Source organism: Oncorhynchus tshawytscha, unplaced genomic scaffold (assembly GCF_018296145.1).
Source record: "Oncorhynchus tshawytscha isolate Ot180627B unplaced genomic scaffold, Otsh_v2.0 Un_contig_3970_pilon_pilon, whole genome shotgun sequence".
NCBI classification, from domain to species: domain Eukaryota; kingdom Metazoa; phylum Chordata; class Actinopteri; order Salmoniformes; family Salmonidae; genus Oncorhynchus; species Oncorhynchus tshawytscha.
In genome coordinates this window covers 220001-232433 of record NW_024609706.1, presented here as the reverse complement: position 1 = coordinate 232433, position 12433 = coordinate 220001, and the positions used below count along the sequence as shown (strand labels likewise).

Sequence of the window (12433 nt, the reverse complement as noted above, 5' to 3'; positions counted from 1 at the left end):
TGGTTGTTGACGTCAACCGCCTGTGTTCAATGGAGGGACTCTATGCCACTTGCCTCATATCATGAATATGCATTGCCATCTCGAGACAACTGCGATATATAGTGTTTTTTCTCTAAATGGCGGTGATGTCACGTGTGCTACTTATATCAGCACACTAACAACCTAAGCGTTTCAAAATGTCTATTCAATCAAATAAACCTCGCGTAGCACACGTGAGGTTAATAAGCCATTCATTGTTTGTTGTTGACCAAATTCGACACTCATTGACCGACAAAACAAAAACTCCTTGCTTGGTGTGCGAAAAAACGTCACCTGCTGGAGGGAGACCGACTTTCCGCCGAGTTGGGCCTCTCTTTACCTCTTCATCTCTGCCAAAACTGAAGCAAGCCTGCGCTGCAGCCTAACCAGCTGGAAAGTCGCTTAGGTCCTACACCTCACTGAAATGCAAATATTTTATTCACCGGTATGTCTTAATTCAATGTGCAAATGAGAATGTCCGAATAGTGATATTGAACTGAAAGTGTATAGAGATCGGCAACTTTGGAGAGTTTAGGCCTATATTCTTGGGAGCCCACAGCTCGCCCTGTAGCCCATAGAATAAACATGGGTAACGTACTTGTATTACTAGACTCGCTGAGGAAGGCCACCTGATTTCCAAAGCTGGGAAAATGTCAAACCCCCTGAACGTTTTGTCAATATTTAGAGAGCGTCGTTGCATATTAACTGGGCTGGCATAGTCTGTGCAACATCTGTTGGTGTCGGCCACCGTACCTTGTCAACCCACCCGCTTCTGCAGCCGAAATACAGCCGTTCCATTTGACACAATGTTCGGTGTCAAAACTCTCCGAACTGTGGGTACAGCAGTGTGTAGACGTGGTGCCTCTGTGCTGTGGAAGCCAACTAGGACCCAGAGCCGAACCCAAAGCGCGGCGGCTGGACAGAGAGTGGACATCGGGGGGATCTACCCGCCAATAGCCACGCCGTTCACTCAGAAAGAGGACGTGGACTATCAGAAACTGGATGAAAACCTGCAGAAGTATGCAAAGATTCCTTTCAAAGGTAATTACAATTTACAAAGTATTTTCTGCAATGACTGACTGGTTTATCCTGGTTCAAGTTGTTGTATTGTCGTCTTTGCAAAGCGAAATGAATTATGAAAATGAAGACAACATGAACAGAAGATCATACAAGTAATTATTTTGTATGCATATTAGTCCATGTAGTCTAAAGATATTGCGTTTCCCGACGAAAGTGTCCTAACAGTAGCCTATAGCCTAATTGTGACAATTAAACCTATATATTGCGTTGAGGAGGTAGTACGGTGGTCGTGTCGGTGGCCTCGTGTTTGTCATAGACCGTCAGCCACTTCATTTGGTTAGGGGCCAAGCCCAGGGGCAAGGTCCGACAGAGGTGCACGTTTGCAGGTAAGGTACAATATATTGGTATAGTCCCCAGTGGGGGGTGTTTGGTGACCTCTGGCCGATTTCAGGGCTCTTCTTTCACGACTTGGATCAAATCAAAGTTTATTTGTCACGTGCGCCGAATACAACAGGTTTAGTAGACCTTACTGTGAAATGCTGATTTACAGGCTCTAACCAATAGTGCGAAAAAGGTATGTGTGTGTAAGTAAAGAAATAAAACAACAGTAAAAAGACATTTGAAAATAAGAGTAGCGAGGCTTTAACAGTAGCGAGGCTATATACAGACACCGGTTAGTCAGGCGTATTGAGGTAGTATGTACATGTAGATGTGGTTAAAGTGACTATGCATATATGATGAACAGAGAGTAGCAGTAGCGTAAAAAGAGGGGTTGGCGGGTGGTGGGACACAATGCAGATAGCCCGGTTAGCCAATGTGCGGGGGCACCGGTTGGTCGGGCCAATTGAGGTAGTATGTACATGAATGTATAGTTAAAGTGACTATGCATATAAGGTAAACAGAGAGTAGCAGCAGCGTAAAAAGAGGGATTGGGGGGGGGGGCACACAATGCAAATAGTCCAGGTAGCCATTTGATTACCTGTTCAGGAGTCTTATGGCTTGGAGTTAAAAACTGTTGAGAAGTATTTTTGTCCTAGACTTGGCACTCCGGTACCTCTTGCCATGCGGTAGTAGAGATGGCAGGCAGCTTTGCACCAGGGATGTACTGGGCCATACACACAACCCACTGTAGTACCTTGCAATCGGAGGCCGAGCAATTGCCGTACCAGGGAGTGATGCTCGGCCTCTGACCCTCTGTAGGAAGGCCCTACAGAGGGCAGTGCAAACAGCCCAGTACATCACTGGGGCTGCGCTGCCTGCCATCCACGACCTCTACACCAGGCGGTGTCAGAGGAAGGCCCTACAGAGGGTAGTGCAAACAGCCCAGTACATCACTGGGGCTAAGCTGCCTGCCATCCACGACCTCTACACCAGGCGGTGTCAGAGGAAGGCCCTACAGAGGGTAGTGCAAACAGCCCAGTACATCACTGGGGCTGCGCTGCCTGCCATCCACGACCTCTACACCAGGCGGTGTCAGAGGAAGGCCCTACAGAGGGCAGTGCAAACAGCCCAGTACATCATTGGGGCTGCGCTGCCTGCCATCCACGACCTCTACACCAGGCGGTGTCAGAGGAAGGCCCTACAGAGGGCAGTGCAAACAGCCCAGTACATCACTGGGGCTGCGCTGCCTGCCATCCACGACCTCTACACCAGGCGGTGTCAGAGGAAGGCCCTACAGAGGGTAGTGCAAACAGCCCAGTACATCACTGGGGCTAAGCTGCCTGCCATCCACGACCTCTACACCAGGCGGTGTCAGAGGAAGGCCCTACAGAGGGTAGTGCAAACAGCCCAGTACATCACTGGGGCTAAGCTGCCTGCCATCCACGACCTCTACACCAGGCGGTGTCAGAGGAAGGCCCTACAGAGGGCAGTGCAAACAGCCCAGTACATCACTGGGGCTGCGCTGCCTGCCATCCACGATCTCTACACCAGGCGGTGTCAGAGGAAGGCCCTACAGAGGGCAGTGCAAACAGCCCAGTACATCACTGGGGCTGCGCTGCCTGCCATCCACGACCTCTACACCAGGCAGTGTCAGAGGAAGGCCCTAAAAATGGTCAAAGCCCCCGGTCACCCCAGTCGTAGACTGTTCTCTATACTACCGCATGGCAAGCGGTACTGGAGTGCCAAGTCTAGGACAAAAAGGCTTCTCAACAGTTTTTACCCCCAAGCCATTAGATTGATTGGTGCAAATGTAACGGATGTGAAACGGCTAGCTTAGTTAGCGGTGGTTCGTGCTAAATAGCGTTTCAATCGGTGACGTCACTTGCTCTGAGACCTTGAAGTAGTAGTTCCCCTTGCAAGGGCCGCGGCTTTTGTGGAGCGATGGGTAAACGGTGCTTCGTGGGTGACTGTTGTTGATGTGTGCAGAGGGTCCCTGGTTCGCGCCCGGGTATGGGCGAGGGGACGGTCTAAAGTTATACTGTTACACAAACATGATGGTGTTCTGTGTTCCAGGTCTGGTGGTGCAGGGCTCTAATGGAGAGTACCCGTACCTGACGGAGGAGGAGAGGGTAGAGGTGGTGAGGAGGGTCAGACTGGCACTGCCCACAGACAAGCTGGTCATGGCAGGATCCGGATGTGAATGTAAGGCCCTGTGTGAGTCTGTGACAGAGAAGGAGGCCATGTGACTCTCATTAATGTAATGGACCGATGACCACCTATAGGAACCATGTGAAAGATGTGACCAAATTTTACAGCCAAAATGTGTTCATGTGCGAAGTGTGAATACTGTGATTTTGACTATTTCAGGAGACACTTTACCTCTCAGCCCAGCTATAGAGTTTTAATATCATGCGGTTTTATTGGCTGTTAATGGTTGTCCAATACACCCAATAATCACAATCTTTTATTGGGCTGTATAGTCATTGCTACCACATCATGCCCCTGTAATGCCCCAGTGTTAACTACTGAAAAGGATGGCCACTTTCCTATATTGAATAGGTTACAACATGACATTAACATGGTGCACTTAGCCTACCTAGAGATGTTACAACACAGTACATAGCCAGTAATATAACATTTGAAATGTCTATGTTCTTTTAAAACTTTTAGAGCGTAATGTTTCCCTCGTTTATTTCCTTTTTGTTTATTATCTACCTCACTTGCTTTGGAAATGTAATGATGTGTTTCCCCTGACAATAAAGCCCTTTAATGGAATTGAATAGTGTTGTAAACATGGATCTGAATAAATCTCTTTCTCTCTCCTTTTCTTTCTCTCTCCCATCTCGCTCTCTCTGTCTTTATCCTTTCTGTCCCTCATTCCTTCTGATCCCTCCCTCCTCTCTCTCTCTCTCTCTCTGTCTCCCCTTATCTCTCCTCTCTAACCTTTCCCTCACTCCGATCTCTCCATCTCCCCCTCGCTTTCTCCCCCTCTCTCCCCTGCCCCCCCTCAGCCACCAAAGCTACGGTAGTGATGACAGAGAGGATGGCGGGGGCGGGGGCAGACCTGGTTCTCGTGGTAACGCCATGCTTCTACAAGGGCATGATGGACAGCAGGGCGCTGGTTCACCACTTCACACAGGTCAGCTGATTTTTCTACCACGTCTACTACTACTTCTACTACTACTTCTTCTACTACTACTTCTTCTACTACTACTTCTGCTACTTCTACCTCTACTACTTCTACTTCAACTACTACTTCTACTTCTTCTACTACTTCTACTACTACTTCTTCTTCTAATACTACTTCTTCTACTACTACTACTACTTTTACTACTACTACTTCTACTACTTCTTCTACTGCTACTTCTACTACTTTTACTTCTTCTACTACTTCTACTACTACTTCTGCTTCTACTACTACTACTACTTCTAATTCTTCTACCACTACTACTTTTACTTCTTCTACTACTACTTCTGCTACTTCTACTTCTACTACTACTTTTTCTACTACTACTACTTTTACTTCTTCTACTACTACTTCTGCTACTTCTACTACTACTTCTTCTACTACTACTTCTTCTACTACTACTTTTGCTACTTCTACTACTACTTCTACTACTACTTCTGCTACTTCTACTACTGCTACTTCTACTTCTGCTACTTCTACTACTTCTACTACTACTACTTGTACTTCTACTACTTCTCTTCTTATTCTTCACACAAAACAGCTGTCCTCTCTAATAGAGGTCGACCGATTAATAGGCATGGCCGATTAATTAGGGCCGATTTCAAGTTTTCATAACAACCGGTAATCAGCATTTTTGGACGCCGTTTATGGCCGATTACATTGCATTCCACGAGGAAACTGTGTGGCAGACTGACTACCTGTTACGCGAGTGCAGCAAGGAGCCAAGGTAAGTTGCTAGCTAACATTAAACTTATCTTATAAAAAACAATCAATCCTCACATAATCACTAGTTAACTACAGATGGTTGACGATATTACTAGGTTAACTAGCTTGTCCTGCGTTGCTTATAATCAATGCGGTGCCTGTTAATTTAACATCGAATCACAGCCTACTTCGCCAAACGGGTGATGAATTAACAAAAGTGCATTCGCGGGAAAAAAGCACAATCGTTGCACGAATGTACCTAACCATAAACATCAATGCCTTTGTGTCACTTCTCTTGCGTTCATTGCACACAGAGTCAGGGTATATGCAACAGTTTGGGCCGCTTGGCAAGTCCTCAACAGGCAGCTTCATTAAAAAGTACCCACAAAACACCATTCTCAATGTCAACAGTGAAGAGGTGACTCTGGGATGCTGGCCTTCTAGGCAGAGTTGAAAAGAAAAAGCCATATCTCAGACTGGCGAAATAAAATAAAAGATTAAGATGGGCAAAATAACACAGACAGTGGGGAGAGGAACTCTGTCTAGAAGGCCAGCATCCCGGAGTCGCCTCTTCACTGTTGACATTGAGACGGTTGTTTTGCGGGTTCTTTTTAATGAAGCTGCCAGTTGAGGACTTGTGAGGCGTCTGTTTCTCAAACTAGACACTCTAATGTACTTGTCATCTTGCTCAGTTGTGTACCGGGGCCTCCCACTCCTCTTTATATTCATTCTGATTAGAGTCAGTTTGCGCTGTACTGTGAAGGGAGTGGTACACCACGTTGTACGAGATCTTCAGTTTCTTGGTAATTTCTCACATGGAATGGGCTTCATTTCTCAGAACAAGAATAGACTGAAGAGTTTCAGAAGAAAGGTCTTTGTTTCTGGCCATTTTGAGCCTGTAATCGAACCCACAAATGTTGATGCTCCAGATTCTCAACTAGTCTAAAGAAGGCCATTTTTATTGCTTCTTTAATCAGAACAACAGTTTTCATCTGTGCTAATATAATTGAAAAAAGGTTTTCAAATGCACAATTATCCTTTTAAAATTATAAACTTGGATTAGCTAACACAACGTGCCACTGGAACACAGGAGTGATGGTTGCTGATGATGGGCCTCTGTACGCCTCTGTAGATATTCCATAAAACATCTGCCATTTCCAGCTACAATAGTCATTTACAACATTAACAATGTCTACACTGTATTTCTGATCAATTTGATGTTATTTTAATGGTCAAAATATTTGCTTTTCTTTCAAAAACAAGGACATTTATAAGTGACCTCAAACTTTTGAACGGTAGTGTGTACCATATGTCTTAATATTGTAATGAAACAGCAGAGAGCAGGTCTCGAACCCTCGACCTTCTAGCCAGAAGTCCAGTGCGCTATCGACTGTGCCGCAAAAGCATGCTCCAGTGGCAGAGTCGATAACCGTGCTTATAAACTAAGGGTCATTACAATATATACCATATGTCTTAATATATACCATATGATATACCATATGTCTTAATATATAATATATACCACATGTCTTAATATATACCATATGTCTTAATATATAATATATACCATATGTCTTAATATATAATATATACCATATGTCTTAATATATAATATATACCATATGTCTTAATATATAATATATACCATATGTCTTAATATATAATATATACCATATGTCTTAATATATACCATATGTCTTAATATATAATATATACCATATGTCTTAATATATAATATATACCATATGTCTTAATATATAATATATACCATATGTCTTAATATATAATATATACCATATGTCTTAATATATAATATATACCATATGTCTTAATATATAATATATACCATAATATATACCACATGTCTTAATATATACCATATGTCTTAATATATACCATATGTCTTAATATATAATATATACCATATGTCTTAATATATAATATATACCATATGTCTTAATATATAATATATACCATATGTCTTAATATATAATATATACCATATGTCTTAATATATAATATATACCATATGTCTTAATATATACCATATGTCTTAATATATAATATATACCATATGTCTTAATATATAATATATACCACATGTCTTAATATATAATATATACCATATGTCTTACCATATGTCTTAATATATATATATACCATATGTCTTAATATATAATATATACCATATGTCTTAATATATAATATATACCATATATATAATATATACCATATGTCTTAATATATAATATATACCATATGTCTTAATATATAATATATACAATATGTCTTAATATATAATATATACCATATGTCTTAATATATAATATATACCATATGTCTTAATATATACCATATGTCTTAATATATACCATATGTCTTAATATATAATATATACCATATGTCTTAATATATAATATATACCATATGTCTTAATATATAATATATACCATATGTCTTAATATATAATATATACCATATGTCTTAATATATAATATATACCATATGTCTTAATATATAATATATACCATATGTCTTAATATATAATATATACCATATGTCTTAATATATAATATATACCATATGTCTTAATATATAATATATACCATATGTCTTAATATATATATAATATATACCATATGTCTTAATATATAATATATACCATATGTCTTAATATATAATATATACCATATGTCTTAATATATAATATATACCATATGTCTTAATATATATATACCATATGTCTTAATATATAATATATACCATATGTCTTAATATATAATATATACCATATGTCTTAATATATAATATATACCATATGTCTTAATATATAATATATACCATATGTCTTAATATATAATATATACCATATGTCTTAATATATAATATATATGTCTTAATATATAATATATACATATGTCTTAATATATAATATATACCATATGTCTTAATATATAATATATACCATATGTCTTAATATATAATATGTCTTAATATATACCATATGTCTTAATATATAATATATACCATATGTCTTAATATATAATATAATATATAATATATACCATATGTCTTAATATATAATATATACCACATGTCTTAATATATATATACCATATGTCTTAATATATAATATATACCATATGTCTTAATATATACCATATGTCTTAATATATACCATATGTCTTAATATATAATATATACCATATGTCTTAATATATAATATATACCATATGTCTTAATATATACCATATGTCTTAATATATACCATATGTCTTAATATATAATATATACCATATGTCTTAATATATAATATATACCATATGTCTTAATATATAATATATATAATATATACCATATGTCTTAATATATAATATATACATATGTCTTAATATATAATATATACCATATGTCTTAATATATATATAATATATAATATATACCATATGTCTTAATATATAATATATACAATATGTCTTAATATATAATATATACCACATGTCTTAATATATAATATATACCATATGTCTTAATATATACCATATGTCTTAATATATAATATATACCATATGTCTTAATATATACCATATGTCTTAATATATACAATATGTCTTAATATATAATATATACCATATGTCTTAATATATAATATATACCATATGTCTTAATATATAATATATACCATATGTCTTAATATATAATATATACCATATGTCTTAATATATAATATATACCACATGTCTTAATATATACCATATGTCTTAATATATACCATATGTCTTAATATATAATATATACCATATGTCTTAATATATAATATATACCATATGTCTTAATATATACCATATGTCTTAATATATATACCTTATGTATATAATATATATACCATGTCTTAATATATAATATATACCATATGTCTTAATATATAATATATACCATATGTCTTAATATATATATATACCATATGTCTTAATATATAATATATATAATATATACCATATGTCTTAATATATAATATATACCATATGTCTTAATATATAATATATACCATATGTCTTAATATATAATATGTCTTAATATATAATATATACCATATGTCTTAATATATAATATATACCATATGTCTTAATATATAATATATACCATATGTCTTAATATATAATATATACATATGTCTTAATATATAATATATACCATATGTCTTAATATATAATATATACCATATGTCTTAATATATAATATATACCATATGTCTTAATATATAATATATACCATATGTCTTAATATATAATATATGTCTTAATATAATATATAATATATACCATATGTCTTAATATATAATATATACCATATGTCTTAATATATAATATATACTTAATATATAATATATACCATATGTCTTAATATATAATATATACCATATGTCTTAATATATAATATATACCATATGTCTTAATATATACCTTAATATATAATATATACCATATGTCTTAATATATAATATATACCATATGTCTTAATATATAATATATACCATATGTCTTAATATATAATATATACCATATGTCTTAATATATAATATATACCACATGTCTTAATATATACCATATATATATAATATATACCATATGTCTTAATATATAATATGTCTTAATATATAATATATACCATATGTCTTAATATATAATATATACCACATGTCTTAATATATAATATATACCACATGTCTTAATATATAATATATACCACATGTCTTAATATATAATATATACAATATGTCTTAATATATAATATATACCATATGTCTTAATATATAATATATACCATATGTCTTAATATATAATATATACAATATGTCTTAATATATAATATATACCATATGTCTTAATATATAATATATACCACATGTCTTAATATATACCACATGTCTTAATATATACCATATGTCTTAATATATAATATATACCATATGTCTTAATATATACCATATGTCTTAATATATAATATATACCATATGTCTTAATATATAATATATACCATATGTCTTAATATATAATATATACCATATGTCTTAATATATAATATATACCATATGTCTTAATATATAATATATACCATATGTCTTAATATATAATATATACCATATGTCTTAATATATAATATATACCATATGTCTTAATATATAATATATACCATATGTCTTAATATATAATATATACCACATGTCTTAATATATACCATATGTCTTAATATATAATATATACCATATGTCTTAATATATAATATATACCATATGTCTTAATATATAATATATACCATATGTCTTAATATATAATATATACCATATGTCTTAATATATAATATATACCATATGTCTTAATATATAATATATACCATATGTCTTAATATATAATATATACCATATATATAATATATACATATGTCTTAATATATAATATATACCATATGTCTTAATATATAATATATACCATATGTCTTAATATATAATATATACCACATGTCTTAATATATAATATATACCACATGTCTTAATATATAATATATACCACATGTCTTAATATATAATATATACCATATTTCTTAATATATAATATATACCATATTTCTTAATATATAATATATACCACATGTCTTAATATATAATATATACCACATGTCTTAATATATAATATATACCATATTTCTTAATATATAATATATACCATATTTCTTAATATATAATATATACCACATGTCTTAATATATACCACATGTCTTAATATATAATATATACCATATGTCTTAATATATAATATATACAACATGTCTTATTATATAATATATACCATATGTCTTAATATATAATATATACCATATGTCTTAATATATAATATATACTTAATATATAATATATACACATGTCTTAATATATACCACATGTCTTAATATATAATATATACCATATATATACCACATGTCTTAATATATAATATATACCATATGTCTTAATATATAATATATACCACATGTCTTAATATATAATATATACCACATGTCTTAATATATAATATATACCACATGTCTTAATATATAATATATATCACGTCTTAATATATACCATATGTCTTAATATATAATATATACCATATGTCTTAATATATAATATATACCATATGTCTTAATATATAATATATACCATATGTCTTAATATATAATATATACCATATGTCTTAATATATACCATATGTCTTAATATATACCATATGTCTTAATATATAATATATACCATATGTCTTAATATATAATATATACCATATGTCTTAATATATAATATATACCATATGTCTTAATATATAATATATACCATATGTCTTAATATATAATATATACCACATGTCTTAATATATACCATATGTCTTAATATATAATATATACCATATGTCTTAATATATAATATATACCATATGTCTTAATATATAATATATACCATATGTCTTAATATATAATATATACCATATGTCTTAATATATAATATATACCACATGTCTTAATATATACCACATGTCTTAATATATAATATATACCATATGTCTTAATATATAATATATACCATATGTCTTAATATATAATATATACCATATGTCTTAATATATAATATATACCATAATATATAATATATACCATATGTCTTAATATATAATATATACCACATGTCTTAATATATACCATATGTCTTAATATATAATATATACCATATGTCTTTAATATATAATATATACCTTAATATATAATATATACAATATATATGTCTTAATATATAATATATACCATATGTCTTAATATATATATATATCTTAATATATAATATATACCATATGTCTTAATATATATATGTCTTAATATATACCATACCATATGTCTTAATATATAATATATACCATATGTCTTAATATATAATATATACCATATGTCTTAATATATAATATATACCATATGTCTTAATATATAATATATACCATATGTCTTAATATATAATATATACCATATGTCTTAATATATAATATATACCACATGTCTTAATATATACCACATGTCTTAATATATACCATATGTCTTAATATA

General features: G+C 32.3%; 1 protein-coding gene across 3 annotated transcripts in view; it reads left to right on the top strand.

Moving 5' to 3' along the window:
- The first annotated feature begins 307 nt into the window (after positions 1–307).
- The window catches only part of hoga1 (4-hydroxy-2-oxoglutarate aldolase 1), a 21418-nt gene continuing 9292 nt past the window's right edge, over positions 308–12433 (top strand). Inside the window, exons 1-3 of one of the 3 annotated variants that reach the window (XM_042317130.1) lie at positions 308–1059; positions 3493–3633; positions 4431–4558. In XM_042317130.1, the coding sequence (XP_042173064.1) occupies positions 825–1059; positions 3493–3633; positions 4431–4558 (504 nt within the window). In that variant the 5' untranslated portion in view covers positions 308–824. The remainder of the gene's footprint in view (positions 1060–3492; positions 3634–4430; positions 4559–12433) is intronic. The other 2 variants (XM_042317131.1, XM_042317132.1) reach the window with 2 other exon arrangements.